At 34.5% G+C, this 20,511-nt stretch overlaps 1 protein-coding gene across 17 annotated transcripts in view; it reads right to left on the minus strand.

Annotated features, from left to right (window-relative positions):
- Window positions 1-3,798: 3,798 nt before the first annotated feature.
- The window catches only part of LOC146999028 (inositol polyphosphate-5-phosphatase A-like), a 206,397-nt gene continuing 189,684 nt past the window's right edge, over window positions 3,799-20,511 (minus strand). For 14 of the 17 annotated variants that reach the window (XM_085812256.1, XM_085812260.1, XM_085812254.1 and 11 more), the window contains 2 exons: window positions 13,050-13,125; window positions 3,799-5,305 (listed from right to left, as the gene is read on the minus strand). In XM_085812256.1, coding sequence (XP_085668382.1) covers window positions 5,247-5,305; window positions 13,050-13,125 — 135 coding nt within the window. In that variant the 3' untranslated portion in view covers window positions 3,799-5,246. Of the gene's footprint in view, window positions 5,306-13,049; window positions 13,126-18,862; window positions 18,948-20,511 lie in introns of those variants that run through there. The other 3 variants (XR_015039914.1, XR_015039915.1, XR_015039913.1) reach the window with 3 other exon arrangements.

A 20,511-nucleotide genomic window follows, 5' to 3' on the forward strand; every position in this document is an offset into this window, starting at 1 on the left:
TCACATGCCCAAACGGTGTAATTGTCCGCTATTTAACGTGCTACAGCTATCCACCCGTGGTACCTTCCGTCATCTCATGGCGCTTGCTTGAGGTGGATTTACGCTCACAGCGGCATTGAAGACGTCTGCCTTTATCTTCAGAATACGGACAGAGTCGTCTGGAGTGGTTTTCGTAACTGATCATCGTACTGCCAACCGACTGGCATCGTTGTGTAGTATTAAGCGTAGAGCTCAGCGATGAATCTCCATTCAGTCTTGGAGCAGATGACGATCACCTCCGCGTGTGGAGGAACCAAGGCCCAATCAGCCTTAGTTTGACAGTGGCCATTACTCTTGGTGTGATGTGTCTTACGACAGCACGTCATGTACTGGACAGGACAGGACAGGAAAAAAGTGTAAGGGGCACCATTACATCACATAAATGGTATTGCCCCTGTACACTAACTATCCAGAGGAACCCCGCTTCGGCATTTATTGAAACATTAAAATGTGGCACATACATGCATTGATTATACATAAATTTGACATGTAACATCTTAAATTTAACATTTACCATGCATTTTATATATTAGGCATTGTAACCTTATGAGTTTTTAGGCGATTCACAGAGTTTTTAAGGTACACAGTTCATTTGGTTTGTAAAGATATTCGAATAGTATTAAGTTCATAGAATTTGCAAGGCAAACAGTTCTTAGTTATACAGAGAGTACATATAGTTATAGGAAAAATCGTTTTCACAGTTCATGTGAGGCTTATGTAGTTTATAAAGTGCACAGTTCTTATGATCTCTTGAGTACACTGTTGTATGGTTTGATGAGTGTACAGGGTGTATCACTCATGGTTGGATTCTGTAGTATGCATGGTGCATTGATCGTAGTTTGCGAGGTGCACGCAATACACCTGAGTCACTATTAGTTGTTGTCTCTTGTATACTGGGCTTATTGTTACATATACTATGCATTTGTGGTTATTGCTTATATAGCACATATGGGAATAGACAACTTAACATGCATCCTGCATAGGCAATTTTAAACGGTTTGTTGATGACATCTGCAGCCGTTTGCGTTACCCTTCATAGCATACTATCCTATAGTATACTTCATAGCACATTTTGCAACTGCTCAGCCCCATTTTCACAGGAATGTACGAGAGCAGACAACCCTGGATCGGGAATTCTTAAACGTATACTGGTGTGCTGCTTTTGAAAGTTTTGTAATTTTCTGATTGAATTGTATAAGGTGTAAGTGCGAAGAAAATAATGCTTAATCATAGAGCTAAAAAGATAAAAAAAGGGGGTTAGTAGGAGGGAGTGCAACAGCAGACTGCGAACCTGAAAACCTTAGCAAACCGTTTTGGGCGAGCCTTAATATTCTGTCGAATATAATTTCAAACTTTTTATTTTTTATTTATTTATTTATTTTTATTTGTTTTTCTTTCAAAGGAAGGTAGTTTTCATTGTGCTGGGGATCTTTTTTTTTTTTCGTACGGAAAATGAAAGACCCTTTTGCCTCTCTTCCTAGAAATGGATAGAGTTTATTATAAAACCAAAGCTAACTTAAATTTGGAATTTTTACCTAATTTTATATTTGACACTGATGTTTCTTTTGACGTCAAAAAATAATTCACTAATTTGCAAATCACAGAATTACTTAGCTCATGAGTATATTGACCATTTCAGAGGTGAGGTAAGAATAAACCAATAAAATTTATTAAAATGCATCTCAGTTTCAAATTTACGTTTTTAAGAAATTAATTGTAGGAATTAATTTTACTCGCTGCTTAAAAATTAAGAAAATGTAATTTATTAATTATCCATGATGAGTTTTCAGTAAGTTTCATTTGAATTAGCAGCATGAGCTTTTACACAAGTTGTTCTTCTACGAAAGTAAAATATCGGACAATAAATAAATGCTTTTACTTACTTTTTTTTTGTTGTAAATTCTTCTTTAAGAATGTTTGTTACCTTGGTGGAAAATATCAGCATGTCTACTTTTTAAAGATCAGAATTCAAAGGAACCAGATCACAAATTTGTGCTTATAATTGTTATTTAAATTTATTTCATGAATTAAAAAAAGATAATTTTTTATACTTGTAACGTTTGAGAAAAAATAATTAACACGAGGTATGAAAAAAGAATCGTCTGAAAACGTGTACTGAAGAAATAAAATAATATATTTTATCGTAAGAAAATATTTGTTATTTTTAAATTTTCAGTATGTTAAAGATTGATATTTTATGAAAATGTATTATATTGGATAATTTTAATATTCGGGGTCATAACAAAGTTTTTGTCTTTATAATTAATATCGCAGGAAGATTAAAATACATTTGATTAATTTTACAAGAATAATTTATGTTGTGCATATTCCAAACATGTAATATTAAAGAATATTTGTTTCTGTCGAATAACGTGAGTGAGAATATGTATTTGGCTACGGGAAGGTTACCTTTAAAATTAATTTCATTTGTTAAAAGGCTTTTTTACAAAAAGTAGACAGTTATTTTAAATGGTTGACTCTGTTTCAAAAGATTCACATATACCTTGAAAAGATGACACATACTTTATATGGTATAAGTGTTAATGGTGGTTTATAATAGAGCTAAATAGACAAAGGAATAAAAGGGGGGTTGGTAAGAGGGAATGTAACAGACTCTTAGACTGCGAGCTTAGCGACAGCATGAAAACTTTGATCCTCTTGGGCGACCGTTAAAATCGTAATTCTTTCAGAATTTTGATTGTTATTGCTTTTATTTTAAATATTTTTCACCATTATTTGCAGCTACATTGAATATTTTAGAATATTATTTACGGGTGCTTTTCGCGTGTGAAAATACATGGTACTAAATTAAAATTTACCTTTGATTTATTCATAACTAAATTATAAGTGACCCTTATGGTTACAAATGTGTTGAATCTTTACATTTCATGAGTTAAATGCGTATTTGCACGGCATGAATTGCGGTAGGAAGGAGTATTTAGTCTAAAAGACTTTGACTCCTAAAGTAGTTACCCTACGGGGTACGTCGTAGTGGGGAAGGAGACCACTTTATGATTTTAAAGTGGAGAAGTTTTTAGTCCTACTTGTAGAAAAATGCAATTATTATGGTAGTTCTGCTCGTGCTGATGTGCTGTGCATTTGCAGCAATGAATATAACAAAGTTTTATCTGTGGCGCCCTTCGTTGGCGAACCCATAAAATAAAAACTGTTTAAAGTTTTGAGGTACCAGAGTATAATGCATTATATAAAATAATGTAATGTACTAAATTTTGAAGCGAAATTTGCACAATTTATTCTTCAGATCTGAAAATCATAACTTAGTATTTATAGGAATAAGAAAATCTTCTGTAGTTTCAGAATTCCTATTACGGCAATGTAGAAAATATTAGTAGAAAGTTAAAAAAATATAAAAATATCAATTTAAGTAGATTATGAGTACAAACACATCAACGAAAAAGACCTCATTTAAACCGATATTATTTTATCTGGCGTTTAAAAGATAAATTTTTGTTTTATTCAGCACAATGAAATCCATCCTTTTTAAACTACCTAGATATATGTGAAATTCCACGATTTTCTGACCGTCGCAAAGACTTGGATTTCAGGTCTTTGCTTACATTTTTCTTTTAAGCAGAAATATCGGTTTCGCTTTGTAATACTACATTCTCGTCGCAAAATGCGTAAGATGTTGGGTCATGCGACGTCGTTTTGAAATGCGTTGTAAAAGTGCACCTGTGAATTTCGGTCTAAATAAAAAAATAAAATAAAAAAAATTGAAATAATAATAATAATAAAAAAAACGCAAGTACAAATGCTTTATTTTACTCATTTATACATTTTTGTAATTTTTCACAATTTTATTAAAAGACTGTAATTTTATGTTTGCTATATACTTTATTATTATTCGACACCATAAATATTGAACAGAGTATACATATTCAGTTTTTGTTAGAAGTGGAAACATTTTATCGCTTGGTTGTTATAACTGAATACAAGGACAGAGAATGGAAAAATATTCACCAAAAGAAATTAGGAAAAAACACGAAAAAATAAGTTAAAGAATATATATATTTCTCGCTTACGTATTTTTTTAAACCAAGTGTTTAAAATAGTTATTAGGAAAAAAATATACAATTATAATGAGTCCTAGATTGATTTGACATGTCGAACTAACAATTAATAATAAAAGACACAAAGAACTTGTTGAAAGAACTAGTTGATTTTAAATCGCTTAATTTGGTTATCAGTAAGTGGCAGGTTATATACTGTGAAGACTGGAAAAAAAAAGTATTTTATGCTTCGCCAAATGGAAACAAATTGGAGCGTGAACATATTTCTTTGAAATTGCTGGTTTTGATGAAATTTGAAAGACAAATATCATAAGTCTTGCAGAGTGGCCATCTATTGCTTTGAAATCGTCGAGTTTGTTAATGAAAGTTAGTGCAAAGTATTAACTTTGCAAAAAGTAAATCTAAAAACTCGAAATTCGATCTTCGATGCACACGTGACCAGGTGTATGATAATGTGTAATCAAAACGGTGATCGTGAAATTTTAAATTGCCTTACGTGTGTTAAAATACTGCTAAGATTTTTTTTAGCAAATATCAATTTTTAAATTAGGTTAAGGCTTTCCATTTTGTTCTTTTTCTTTAATAAACATTAATTTATATTGAATTTATAGTAATTACGCACATGCTATTTAAAAGGAAAGATTCAATAGAGTTTCTTGCAAAACTGATATCTTTTTTAATGATGTAGTATAAAAATTGTCATAATTTTAAATAGTTTTAATATTAATGTATTTAAATACAAGGTTATTTATAATTACATGACGTGAAACATTTCAGTTTGTTTCACATATAGCTTTGCGAATTGAGCAGACATTTATGTGGCATGCTAAGATTTATTCGAATGCCACGAAAATGCCGTAGATGCGAACAAAAAGCTGGCTGATACCACAGTTGCATGAAAATAATGGCAGATTCCTCTTTGAAGTCTCAGCTTGTCCTTCAATACGACAGAAAGTAATATCGATATCTTTTCCAAAGCATCAAAATTTGCCGCAAAGCAGAGATGGTTGAGGAAAGTATCTGATTTTCAGTTTGCCACTGTAATGGGATGCAGGAGTAAATATAAGGCACTTTATGAAACATGGTAAGCCTAATTTTTATATTTTTTTTGTTTGCTTTAATTAGAAATATTCTGTATTTTAAAAGCGGCCTTTTTCTTCATTTTTTAGCAGTTTCTTAAACCACTTGGAATTTCTCAGATGGAGGGGGCTCCACTGCTGCTTCTACAGGATGAGCTGGAAAAGAAAAGAATTTTATGTACAAAAAGTGTTAACTGTATTTTGGATAGCTAGTCCATAAGACGTTTGGCTTCATCTGGCCGCAACACTACCAGGCATTGATTCAATAATTTTCTGGAATTTTACATTTTCCCCCTAAAGATTCTCAATAGGATTAAATCATTTAGGGTTTCTAGGTAACTAATTCATGACGCAGAAGTCAGAGGCATGGTGATGTAGGCATGCAGTAGGCAACCGGGACCTGTGAGAGGTGCAATTATCTTGCTGGAATACTGAATTTCCGTATGAAAGACAGGTGATGGAGGATGGGGACGCCTGAAGTTTAACAGACGTTAACAGGCATATGTTCCGCTTCCTCCCTGGGAGTTTATTTAAGAACTAAGTGTAGATACATAGCCCTACAGGGGCAACTGTTGAACATCTAGTAGTTGAGGTACATTTGCATTAACTTGTTGATACAGGCATGGTTAAAGAAACACTTAATAGGTTATATAAATGGATAGAGAAGATTGGCCAGCAACTCCACGTACCGAAGCATACGGAGGGAGATTGATACAAGTAGCAAAACATCGAAATAGTGCCAAAGAGAAAACAGCCCAAACCATGATTAAGTCGCCATGGCCTGGCATGCAGGATCCATTGCTTCATGAGCATGACGTCTTATTCTGAGTGTGTCGTCATTTTTAAGACTGATTACTCCCTGATACCAGATTCCAGAGTATTCCAGAGTCCATTTTCCGTGTTTTGTAGCTCAGGGAATACTCGCAGCTAGATCAACATACACAGAGCAATGGTTCTCTCTTGGGCACCCGAAGCACTTTTCAAGAAGTGTGGGTCGCATAGTCGGTTTACTGACTGAGCCCTGATTGAGCTGGGTGATAATTTAAGGTAATATTTGGCTTGGCTGGCTATGCAGAACTGGGGTGAGACGTCTTTGGAATTTGCTCGCTTGCTAACCCTGTATTCGGGGAAAAGTATTTGACAATGTCAGCCCTATCTCTGTGACACTTTAGGGAACTGAAGGGCAACGTGTGTGGAAAGCGTCGGTGATCAAAGGTGTGTAAAAATTTGAGTAATATAGTACTAGATACACAGCGGTTATCTTACGAAATAAGAGAGAGGGAGGGAGGGAGTGAGTGAATGTGCAAGAGTGAGAGTGTGTGCGTGATTGTGAGAGCAAGAGTGCGAGTGTGCAAGAGAGAGTGTGTACGTGCCAGAAAGTATGTGAGTGCGACAGAGTGAGTGAGAGTGTGTGTGGGTGTGAGGAGTGTTTGAGAAAGTGCAATCACACACTCTCTCACAGTCACACACTCTTTGAGATAGTGTGTGCGAGAGCTAGAGAAAGTGTGAGTGTGAGTGCAAGAGAGTGAGTGGGTGCGAGAAAGTGTGTGTGTGAGTGTGCGAGAGAGAGTGCATGTGAGGAGCATTTGAGAGAAAGAGTGCACTCTCTCTAGCACTCACACACTTTCTATCAATCATACACTCTCGAGTGCGAGGCAGAGTAAGTGAGAGTATGAGTGTAAGAGACAGAGTGAGTGGGTGTGAGGAGGGTTTGAGAGAGAGAGTACACTCTCTCTAGCACAATCACACACTCTGTCTCTCACACTCACTCTCTCTCTCTCTCAAGTGCGAGAGTGTAAGAGACACTCTCTCTCGAGTGCAAGAGGGAGTGGGTGTGAAGAGCATTTGAGAGGGTATTCTCTCTTGCTCACACACCTCTCTTTCTAGAGTGCAACAGCGAGAATGCGTGAGAGAGGTGCGTGTGTGCACGAGTGCGAGAGAATACTCTTTCGCACTCACACACTTTCTCCACACTCTCTTGAGTGCGAGAGAGAGTGTGCATGTATGTGCGAGACTGCAAAAGAGAAAGTGTGCGTGTACGTGCGAGAGAATACCTGTGTGTCAGAGTGCATTTGAAAGAGTAAGTACGCTCTCTCTCACACTCACAGGCATTCTCTCTTGCACTTGAGAGGCAGAGTGTATGAGTGTGACAGAATGCCTGCGAATCAGAGTAAGTACACTCCTGACACCCACTCACTCTCTCGCATTCACAGACACTTGCACTCTGCCGTTCTCGCACACTCTCCCTCTCTCTCGAGGAGAAGAGGGAGTGAGTGGGTGTGAGGAGTTTGTGCGTGCACAAGTGCAAGAGAATGCCTGCGAGTGTGAGAGAGTACTTACTCTTTCAAATGCACTCTGACTCACAGGCACTTGTGCACGCACTCTGTCAAACGTTTCTCGCACTCGAGAGAGAGTGTGTGAAAGAAAGGTGCGAGTGCGAGAGAAAGTATACTCTCTCACACCCACTCACTTCCTCTCTCTTGCAGTCATACTCTCACTCACTCTTGCTGTAGCACTCGCTCACACTCACAATCTCTCTCGCACTCGTGCACTCGAAAGGGGGAAGTGAAAGAGAGGTGTGATTGCGAGTGAGTGTGTGAGCAAGAGAGAGTACCCTCTCAAACGCTCTTCACACCCACTCACACTCTCTCTTGCACTCATACTCTCACTCGCTCTCGAGAGAGTGTGAAAGAGGTGAGAGAGTGCGAGTGTGAGAGAAAGTGTGAGAGCGAGAGACAGAGAGTGTGTGATTGTGCTATAGAGAGTGTACTCTCTCTCTCAAACCCTCCTCACACCTACTCACTCTGTCTCTTGCACTCATACTCTCACCTCTCTAGCACTCGCACACACTGTCGTACTCACACTCTCTCACACGCACATTCTTTTTCGCAGTCTCCCACTTTCTCTCTGCCACTCACGAACTCTCTCTCGCGCACTCACACACTCCCTCTCGCACTTGAGAGAGAGTGTATGAGTGCGAGAGAGATAGTGTGTGAGTGCGAGAGACAGACTGTGGGTCGCGAGAGTGAGAGTGCTAGAGAGAGTATACTCTCTCAAACGCTCCTCACACCCACTCACTCTGTCTCTCGCACGTACACGCACACTCTCTCCAATTAGGAGTAGTAGATGTATTATACCAAAAATAATAAACAACAGAAGAACCCGCATACTGTAGATATAGAAACTTCCGATTCCGACGTTGAAGAGAGTGACAATGAAGATAATGACAAGGTACAGGGTGATTATAATTAAAGTTGCGATTTCAGAACATTAACTTTAAAACTACAGGTCAGAATGACTTGATATTTTGCCAGAACAATCGAGAGGCAATGAAATTTTGTTTGGCGAAGGGAAAAAATAGTTCCAAAATGTGGCGATAGACTACGCTAGCAGGGGTAAGACCTAATCAATAACCACACGAATGTTGTTAGCCAAAAGAAAATAATAGACTCCAAGGCTTTAAGTCAGGCAAAAAGACGTGTTTACAGTGAATAGTTTAAAGAATATGTGTGTACAATGATAATGACAAGAGAAAAAGGAAAAGCTTCATGAAAACAAACGTGCATAAGTTGTTCGATATGGCATCCACCTTGTTTCGCTACTAGTTGGAAGTACAAAACGACATGTTCCAGTACAGTTCCGGAGGGTATCTGTGCTGATGCTATGAATGTGGTAAGTGATGGTTGCCTTCAAGTCGGCCAGATTCCCAACCTACCGACTGCAAACAATACTTTTCAGGTATCCCCCAAAGCCAAAAATCACATGGGTTTAGTTGGGCGAACGTGGCAGTAAAACTGTTGGAAAATGGCAGGTTATGATTTTATGAGTGGTCAGCAGTTCCTTCATAGAAGTAGCAATGTCCAGAGGAGCACCATCTTGCATCTTGTGCGAACCACCGATGCTGCTGAATTGCCAGAAGGACATGGTTAAGCAGTTAATGATCCCTGCAGATGTGATCTCGAAGAAGAACGGACCTATGACAAACGCTGCCATTATTCCGCCCCACAGTGACCTTTTTAGACTGAAGAGGTACTCGCTGTAGCAGGAACGGATTCTTGATCACCGATATCCTGCAATTTTGAGTATTTATAGAACCTTGCAAAACGGAATGGGCTCCCCCAGACCACAGAATATTCCCTGGCCATCCATTCTTCACTTCCATCCGGGCAAGAAATCACTGTGCAAACGATTCACATGTTTCCAGGTAAGCAAGTAGAAAGTTCTGCACATGAGTTAGCTTGCACGGATAACAGCGCAAGATGTTCCACAGGACATTACGCACAGTGCTGATAGGCATATCCAACATTCGTCCAGTTCCCCATGCACTGCTGATTCCTGTATCACTGTTCGTCTATTCTTGGAACTTTGTAGCCACATCTTCCACTGTCGCAACTGGGTTTCGTCCTCTACCTCATTTCACGTTAAATAAATCTGTCTCTTTGAATTTATCCATCAGTTTTCACAGGCCGTAAGCGGTTTTGGGGGCGAAGTTTATGCCCTTTAATGTCCAGAACTTCCTGATAGCTGTTAACGCAGAGTCATCGTTCTGACAGAAAAGTTTCACGAGCAGAGCGCGATGCTTAATTGTCAAACAACGAAGCATTTAAGCAAAGCATTACGTGTTCCGCTAATGTTCTGCATTTTTATCACAGCTACATCTGTGGTGTGCATGTCAAGTCTTGAAATATCCATATCTCTACAACAGCCATGTAAATCCTGACAACGGCATCTATCGGCACATTTTTTTAACTACCGTATTTGCCGGCATATATGACGCACCCCTTTTTTATACACATTTTTGAAGGATAAAACGTTATCACTGATCATCATAATGAATTTATAGTATTTTAAATATAAAGTAATACAAATTAATAATTTCTGCAAATATGCAATCTATACGGGGAAAGACCATCTTTTAATTTTTTTCGTCAAAATTCAGATACTCATCTCAAGAGCTAACTGGAAAGTCAATAGAAACTTTCTAAATTAGCATCAGAGTCCTCATACAACAAATTGTCCCCTGTACCCTCCAGTGCATTACTAATACCACATTTCTTAAATGATTTAAACACTATCTTTAGTTTCACAGCATCCCAGTTGACAGTTCTTATCATTTTATCAGTCGGGGTGGCCCGAAATGCCTATCTATAGTCTTGTTACCATACGCAATCACACATACCTTGTATGTTATGTTATAGCAATGCCGACAATGGTTTTTGAGCTATAACTTGGCAAGAAATTAAAGATAACTGAACAGTAGAAATTTCACACGCTTAAAAGTCGTTCACAAAAATTGGAAAGTTTTCAGCTGTGATTGTCGATATGTGCGCATGCGGGTTCAATGAACTTTTTGTAACTAATGTTCCCATACTCTGCAAAAAACAAGACAAAAGATTGTGCAACTCCGAATAGAGGAAATTTTGAGAAATAAATGTAATCGAAAACTGAGTAAGACGGATTCCGTTGTTCAGACCTATTTTCAAAGACAAAAAGTGCGTCTTATACGGCGGCAAATATGGTATTTTTCCTTCACTAAACAAAATTCAATTGTTTCACGATGGTTCAGATTCCATTCGTAAAATATCCAGTCATTCTGACTGGTAGTTTTAAAGTTAGAGCAGCGTTTTGATATCGCAACTTTAATTATAATCACCCTGTAATTGTTGAAGATATTGCTAATGAGGATGAAATATTAACTCATCAAGTTCATTATAATTAATCAAGTTTGAAAAATTGTTAAGACATTTAAACATTCTCCTACAAAAAATGCCTTATTTGAAAAATATATAATAACTGGAAGTAAAACAGAACATGTTTTAATATTAGATTCTAAACCACGTTGGAACAATTTACTCCTAGTGATGGAACGATTTATGAAACTGAAATATGCAATCCCCAAAAGCAACAATCGACTTTAATCTCCCAATTAATTTTTCCGATACGGAGAGATTCTAATTTCTTAACAGTTAGTGCAACAAGGAACAGCTCACATCACTATTTAAAGAATTATATATTACATTGAAAAATCGCACAGGAGAAAGGCATACTGAAATAGAAAATGGCTTACGGTATTTACATAATTATAATGATTTAAAAATGAAAAAGAGGAAGAGACTAATCAAATCAAGTTTATGTTAAATTTTCTTAAAATGAAAATAGAAAGAAATATTAAACTTTCTTAAATTACCCACAAACCTATCCACACACAGAAGAATTCGGTACAGTTATCGAAGATGATGATGGCACTAATGTCGATAGTGAAAAGAATTGTCTCTTGAACAAAAATTAGAATTAGCACTAACTAAAAAAAAATTCAACAAGCCAAAATAAAATACAGAAATCAGTTATATCCAAAACCATCCAATGAGAAATCGATTTATTTGAAGATGAGGGATTTCGAGATAAATACTTGGAAAAAGTATATCGCCCTTGCTAACAGTACCACCTACTAGTGTAAGATGCTGAAAGAGGGTTTTAGACAGCTGGTAATTTTTACACAAAATTACGCTCCAGGCTCAATTATGTTTTTTTAAGATCACATTTCAAAAATTTTAATAGAACTACAGAATACTGATATTTACACTTTTTTGTGATTTAAATATATAAGATGGTCCTCGTTTCTTTACAATTCTTTATATACTGTTATAATGTATAAATTATGAATGATTTTTTGGTGGTATATACTCTAATAAAATTGGCAAATAAAACAAAGAAACACCTGTGTTTTCTTTCTTTTTTTATAAAATTCCTACTACCGAATACAGGTATTGAAATTTTGGTCCGAAATTGCAATACCTAATCATGCCTACCTTACTCCACCCTAACCAGTTTAGCCTCTCTCCTCCTACTATTAGGGCTCCTACTTGTAATCTTGAAATTGGTATGGCTGAAAAGATATACGAGGCAGTTCCTGACGCTCTTAAAGCTTTTTCCTTAGAAGTTATAGCTACAAATAACCCTAGCTGTGAGTGGATCCACATTTCTACTGATGACACTGCACGTAAGGAAAATACTGGTGCCGGTTGTACTGTGAAGGATATTTTGCGGAATCCTATTCTGTTGATCTGAATGCCTCTAACTTCGACGCAGAGATTTTTGCCACAGGAAAGGCAATTTTAAATCTTCTTGTACCTGATACTAACTTTAGCAAGGCAGTTATATTTGCTCACTCCCGAGTGGGCAGCTGTCTCATACACCTACTGATTACTTTCTTGTTGAAGAGACCAAGATAAATGTATCCAATGCAATGGCTTTTGGCTCGGAGCTTGTTTTTCAATGGATCCCCAGCCACTGGAAATGAAAAAGCCCATCTTCTGCCTAAAAATGGCTGTAAGCTATCCTGGCGCAGCCCTTGTTTGTCATAAAATCTTGTCGATTAGGTGGATGGGGCTGCGCCCTATTTGTACCCTAGCCACATTATGCTATAATGATTTGAAATCTGAATGATAAAAATGAAAAATGATTACTTTAGCCACATTTCTCACTCTCCAATTAACAGTTTAGTTCTGAGGCAAAGAGGAAAGTGGACCAACTTTTAAATGTATAAACTCCTTTCAACCGATAAAGTGTGGAATACTCTTGTATTTTCGCCTATCCCAGTGGACATACCCCGTGCATTCTTTACGGCAAATTTTCAACTCTCGACAAGACATTTTATATAAATACCTGCACCGCATTGGTGTAGTTGCTGATGATGTCCGTCCGGTGAAACCATGGACTTTCTTCATTTGACAACTTGTACTGCACTTCATTTTATGATTTTAATTCTGACAACTTTCCAAAGGCTAAATTTTAATGGGGGCTGCCAGAGGTTTCATGGCAGATATCGCTACAGACTGACATAGGGAAGAGCATCTTAGCTGCATTTAAAAAGAGCATAAAAATGTGTTATCATACTTACTTTGACAGTTCCCATCGTAAAAGGTGACGTCATCAAGAGCAAAGTTTCCATCAGTGGTTTCACCTTCAAATTCAATCTGCATTGAAATAGATAATAATAAACTTGTTAGAGAAGATTTCAATTAAATTCATAGTAAATATATAATGTGCACACCATGCGACTGCCTTGTACTGACTATTGAAATTTTACTTTTTAAAATTCCTACTATCAGCTCACACTCAACCAATATCTTGTGCAAATTTTCAATTGTTAATAAAATACTTTCTATTCATCCACTGAAGTTCAAATACATTTTTTTAAAGTTGTAGTTGATGACACTTGATGTTAATATAATTTTTTCACATATTTAAAATTTTGTTGTATTTTTAAAATGTTTCTGTGTTGATCTAAGTAGGAATTGACTTTAGACAATTTTTTTATATTACTTGTATCCCTGCAATTTCTTTAGACTTATTTCCTCGAATTTCATTAGAAATGCATTTCTGTTACAATCAATCACTTCGCAGCAATGCAAAAGTACATAAACACTTCAAACATCTTCATTCGAAATTGTTAAATACAGAAAAATCTAAAATACCAAATACAGTAAACAACCCAAACAAAGTGAATTTATTGGTTAGCAAGTGTGAAGCGACGCCACTAAGAAAAATCACGCTTCCGAGACTAGAATTATTCGGCGCTTTGCTTGCTGCTCAGTTAGCAAGCAAAGTCAAGAAAATGGTGCATTTAAAAAAAGGCACTCAATGTTTTTTGGGCGAATTCAAAAATCACTCTGTTGGATTAAGAGGACAACAAAATGATAGAAATCATTTGCCACCAACAGAGTGAATGAAATACAGGGTTTAAGTGATACTGGTGCCCTGAGAAAGAAAATCTCGCAGATCTCAGCAGGAGAGTTGGTGCTGACATTTTATTGAATAGGTAACATTTGGTGGCATGGACCCAGTTTTTGAAAGAAAAGACTGATGTTTCTGTAGACAATGACATTCTAATTTCTTTAGATGACTTTTAGATGAACTAAAGAAAGCCAGTGAGCCTAATGATCCTATTGCCTTTATTGTTTTTAATCATAGCTCTATAGCTGATATTCTTTTGAGTAATAATTAACTATTGTTCATGTTATGTATTTATATTTATCAATAATGTTAAAACTAATGAAAAGCTTACCTTGAAAAAAAAAAAAAAAAAAAAAAAAAAAAAAAAAAAAAAAAAGGGAAAACATTTTAAGATCTACGCAAGTACAAGTTAACGAAAGGGAAAACTGTTCCTGATCAGAATTTTCTTTAAATTCTAAAGACAACATTTTAAGTCAAAATATACAAAGTAATACATATAAGATGTACAGCATTTATTTCATAATAATTTACACTGTTCAGCACTCTGTTTTATAAGTCCTCCTTATAAAACAGAGGTATCCTGCATAATTTTCACCTATTTTAATTTCAAACCAACATTAAAAAAGTCTGGATTGCTCATTATTTTTAAATGATTTGTTTTCTATAGAGAAAGCAGTTTTTAAGCAGAAAAGGCACTAACGTGAAGCAAACTGTGTATCTCTTGAATACGAATACTGCTGAATTGCTTTAAATTTATCTTTTACAGAATGGCAATGAAAATATTGGAATATGAATCTCTTAATTCTGAGGATAAATTTGATCATTTATTTCAATGCATGAAACCGAACTCGCCAGCTTATTAGAAGATTTTGCTCTCTAAAGAGAATTATGGAAAAGCTACAGAGCTTTTTAAATCTATATTTGGCAAGGAAGAGTTTTTAAATGAATATTACATATGTGAACTCAAGTGTATTTGAGTTAAAATGACATGCAAATAACTATTATTGCAGGAGTTAAACAAGCAACAAGAATTAGCACAATATTTATAAATTTACAGGACTAGTTTTGAAGGTTAAATATAGAAACTCCTTCTTCAACTGCAGAAGTGCAAATGATGAAGGAAAAAGCAGTAATAAGATTAGGCAATAAGAACGATAAGAAGGATGTCAAGCTGCTGGCACCCTCTATTGATGAAAAATGAAAACAGCTATCAAATAATTTCATTAGAAACTGAGGGTAAAGACGGATTGGAACTGGGATTGCTAACTAGAACTGAAAGATTTATATCAAAGTGAAATGCCTCTAGAAAATCTAATTTAAATAATCTTAAATAAAATTATTAATAATTAATCTTAAAATAATTTAATAACTTAAAATTTTAGAATATTGCACATGTTTATGGAGCTCAGTAATAATCATATCAATACATAATACAGTATAGAATACTGTTATTTATGCTGCATTATTATGTAGAATATTTTATGTAAAGAAGCTGTAAGAAAAATTTAAGCACAATTCAAGGACTAAGAAGGAAGAAGGTACTGAAGGATGATTGCTACATAGGGGGCTGGTTGGGCAAAGCACTCAAGAGCTATCTGCCTAAGATAGAAGAGATGCCTTCTTCCCTTTGTGGAGGGCTTTTTATGGAACACTGGTTCATATACACATTATACATGGGAGGGATAACTGCAGTCAAGAAATTTTTTCGAAACTTAAATGTACAAACATTCACTTCAGTGGAAGCATTAGTAGAATGCCTGTCTTTCATGTACATCACAGACAATCCATTATATCATGCTGAATAGCTTGTATTATCCAGAAATGCTGACCTTACAGAAACACTTAAATAATACAGAAAAACGGAGTTGGAGGATAAAACATTTGCCAAAAAGGTTGTTGTGGTTTGATGAAAATTTTTCTTTGATCAAAGAACACAAGTATTTGCATTCGAGCACATTTTTTACAAAATGCAGCTTCACACTAAATAGTCAAAAGATGCTTTAATTTCTATTTGCATGAGATCACCTGTGTATGCTGCCCCACAAGATATTACTTCACATATGTCTTTTATGAAGAATATACTAACATCCTCTAACAACAAAATTCAGTTGTTGCAAGTTTTACACATGTGATATGATTCTTCCACAAACTTTTTTTGAAAGAGTTATACATTTCATATTATGGTGGTATAACTACGAGGGTATACTTTGAGCTTATGTTACTGCAGTGGCTCTCAAGTTTTTTTGCCCCATGCAACTCCAAAACTCAAAAATGCATATACATCTACTTAAATTTAGATTATTTTTAATGTGCTTTTAATTAAACCAGAAGTATAGAAAATGTTGATAAAACTTGAATAAGAGTAATTTTTTATATACATAAACTAAAACAAGTTTAAGAGTAAAAGGCTGACCACATCCCACACATGAAACCATGAAAATTTTCCCCCAAGGGGAAATTTCAACCTGGCTGAGAACCCCTGTGTTATTGGGTATATATATTTCAGTCTATTCCATACATGTCATATATATACATTTTAGGGAAGAAGGATCATAAGTAGAACTTGATAATAGAATTATTTTATTTATTAACAAGTATATAAAACTTGTTAATAAATAAAATAATATGTTAGAATATAGATACATATTAGCTTCAATCATTAAAACATTTGTATAAAAAATAAATATATTAAAACACCAGGAACATTAAACTGCAGTTCTGACAAGATCTTCTCTCGGAATATCTTTCGCTAGTCAAGTCATGAAGAAAGAAAGAAAGACCAATCAAAGAGTACCAATGCAAACATTTATAGTGAACTATAGTTTTATAGTATAAAGCCATATGGCTTGTCATATACCTACATATGCATACCGCAATGGAAAAACTCATCCTTCAGAACATAACTACAAAAACCAGTGTGGAAATTCTAGATGCTGGCTGTAATCTCCTATTCCTAGTGATTGTCTCTATAAGGAGATAAACACTAGTTGTGCATACTTATTACATCTGGACTGAAAGACCTTAAAGATGTGTTAAATAGCTAGTGTAGTACATATATCTTACGTTCAATTTCACATACATACATTTCTATCCATTGACCTATAAGCAAAATACATATTGGCCATCTCAGCCTAGTATAATGATGCATCTTAGGTCATGCAAAGTCAATGACTCAGAAGGTAGTAATATTTAATTTATTATTTAACCTTTAGCTTTTTTATTTAACCTTTTAGCACCTTTAGCTGGCATTTCTTGACACATGGTCCAAGAAAAGTATGATTTTTTTAGTATTCTGGATATATCAAGGAAATTCGGAACATGGCTTTTGTAATACTTAAGCTAGAGGAATAAAAGTAAACAGGCAATTCAGTTTATTATGAAAAACACATATCATAGATAATTCTAGCTGTGTTACAGTAGTTTTCCCTTCCCTATGTTTCAGAAATCTCCACCAACAGAATTAATATTTTCACTTAATTACATATTAACCTGTCATTTACTATTCTTTGGAATTCAGTTTTTTTCACATCTGCAGATACAAAAATCTCCTTACTGACTATAAAATTCTTAATATTTTAGCTTGTGTTGCAACATACAAATGATAAACATAAGAGGTCAATATTTAATATATGATTTGATTTAGTTGATTATGGCAAAGCACACTAGGGCTATCTGCCTAAAGGGATGCCATTGTAGAGAACATTTTAAGGGAAACTGGCTCATATACAAGTTACACATGAGGAAAATCACGAAAATGCCCAAGCAGCTAGCACATTTGCCTGTAATCAAACCCAGGTCATACCTACCACTGTTCAGCGATTTTACCGCTCGCCCATTGGTGGGCACATTTAATATACGAAAAAATTCTGAAGTCTTACATATTAACTGTGTTACTGCAAATGAAATTCCAGTTTGCATAGACACTTACATGGTGTGGTTATTAAATAATGAGATTGATCTCTTTGTCCATAACATACAGTAATGAACAGCCCACATTAGATGAATTCATTAGAGAGAAGAAAAAGACAGCTGTTGCTTTCACTCAAAATCAATCTGAGAGCAGTAATTGAAAGGACAAGGATGGAAGCTTCGTCATGTCTGTTGCTAAAAAGCAAGCAATGGTACCTTTTGAACCTTTTTTGTTTCAACCTTTTGAAATTTTAAAGAAAAATTTCCAAAGGAAACGAAAAGTATGGTAGGCCATTATACATTCAATATAAAGGTGAAATATGTTGTTTTGTATACATCTAAAAATAAATAAAAATTTATTTTTCTCGAAACTTTTATGTTGGTCATTTAAAAAAAAAAAAAAAAACTTTGGAGTTGGGGGGAGGCAAAGTAAACAAAAAATAAAATATGGAAGAAAATATGCATATTCAGATTTTATCACCAGCTTTTTTTCCCCCTGTAAACCAGTGATTTTATCACTAAGATTTTAAAAACCTCAACAAATTAATTCAAATAACATACACAACTATGTTCACTCCACCTTCTAATATTACAAGCAACATACATATTATTAGAACTTGAAGCTCTTGCTCATTTTTTAAAGTTGTGCATTATTCTTTTGCAAACATGGAAATTAAAACTTTTTTTATAACTACATAGTTATAAAAAAAGTAAAACTGAAATTAAATTGTAATGTAAAACTCAAACTAAATTGGCAAGTTCAATGTTACTTGTAGATTCCTTCAGTTTTAGAAAATAATATATACTAAGATATCTGTTAACAAATTTGAATATTCTATTTGCATGACTAACTATAAACTACAAAAATTTGTGTCTCAGATATTTTAGAGGAATATTACTGCAAAATATGTAACTGTAAGATAATACATATTATAACTCTAATACATAACAACAGCTAGTAGAAGTACGGAATAAACAATGTTTAGCTATCTTGTTATAATTATTTCCATTTATCTAACATATAAATGTTATAATTACTATGCAAACTTATTTTTCTGAAGATAGTACCTGTATTACATCTTTGGTATCTAGGCAAAAATTACAGTCTCCAAAAATAAAGAATGGTACTTTCTCATATTGGTCAGTAGAAAACCTGTAATATATCAGTTTTATAACTTGTAATATATCATTATCTAAAATAGATACTAAGCAAAACAAAACAAAAACAAAAAAGCATTCAAGACAAATTGCAAAATGGCTATGAGATAATATTACAACAACTTTTTTAATGTAACACAGTCTTAGAGATTTGAAATAATAACATAAAATTGTATAATAAAAAATAATAAAATTAAATGCCTCAGATATAAATATGAAACTGATCAATTTGTCACAAATTTAAAATAACTATATACACAGAAGCATATTTAAAAGAACAAAATGCATAATCCAACTTGATGTAACCTTCAAATATGAACAAATAAAAATAAACAAACATAAAGGATCATAACACTATGCTCAATAACTAATGCTAATATCAGAAATTATTTTTAAATACTCAAGAAAGAATACTGTTCTCTTTTATTTTCAAAAACATTTTTTTATAATTATATTCTGTATACAAGGGGGGGGGGAACAGCAATGATTGTTTATGCAGTCAATATCGAATAAGAACATTCTATTTCCTATATTTTGAATAGCTTGCTCCTTTCATCATTTTCGTATTTTTGTTTATATTTTTTCTATTCTTTTGCAATATCTAAAAACAAAATAAATTACTGGCCCCATCAAGGGTGGTAAAGTTACAAATAATATTTAATAATTATAAATGAGAGATTAATTAGTCAACAATAAGCATGCTTTATAAAGCCTGCCTGATATGAATGACCATTAAGTTTTTGCAGCTAAATTAAGGAACAGACTTCTTCATGAATTTACCATTTGAAATGTATTTGACCCCTTGTCAAATACATTTCAAACATCTTAATGTGGATGCACAAACATTTGCAGCATTTCTCTATAACGAACAGTTATTATATGCTAAAATAAATTCCAGTACTTACATAGTAAAACTTATGTTTTCCACAAATTGTACAGAAACTTAATATAAACTTTCTCCATAAAGCAAATTTCTTCAATGCACAGAATTTAATAAGAAAAACTTGTTTTTGTTTTTGAATGATAATGAAACCATTTCTTGAATTTTTCCCTTCCCTAGCAATTGAAGTCTGATATTATCCCTAAAAGTCATGAATCAATCCCTGAGGTCATGCCACAAACCAACTTCACACAATCCATAAATGTGGAGTAATTTGCATTTCCACGGTCTTTTGAATGAATTAGTCACCTTCACTTCACTTCTTAGCATTTAAAAACACACTTTCAAGAAAATTTATTTTAGCAGTAGATCCTACATTTTTATTTGTAATTAAATAAACCTGAACTGCTTCTCCTTTTCTATTTTTGCTGATTCAAGAAATCTGAAACATTGCCATTCAGAAATTAAAAGGTAATATTTTAATATCATTTGGACTGCATCACTAATAACATTTCCAGATATTTCTATCATTGGAAGAAAGAGAAATATAGTCATAATCATGGAAAAAATCATCGTTTCTTTTTCAAGTGCAGATGCACAATCTGATCACTAACGGAACTGTATGGTTTTATGTCAGCATCACTTAATCCATGAATGCCTATATCATTTCAACTATAAT

Source organism: Stegodyphus dumicola, chromosome 2 (assembly GCF_044657685.1).
Source record: "Stegodyphus dumicola isolate Sdum_Otavi_A_Nest chromosome 2, ASM4465768v1".
NCBI classification, from domain to species: Eukaryota; Metazoa; Arthropoda; class Arachnida; order Araneae; family Eresidae; genus Stegodyphus; species Stegodyphus dumicola.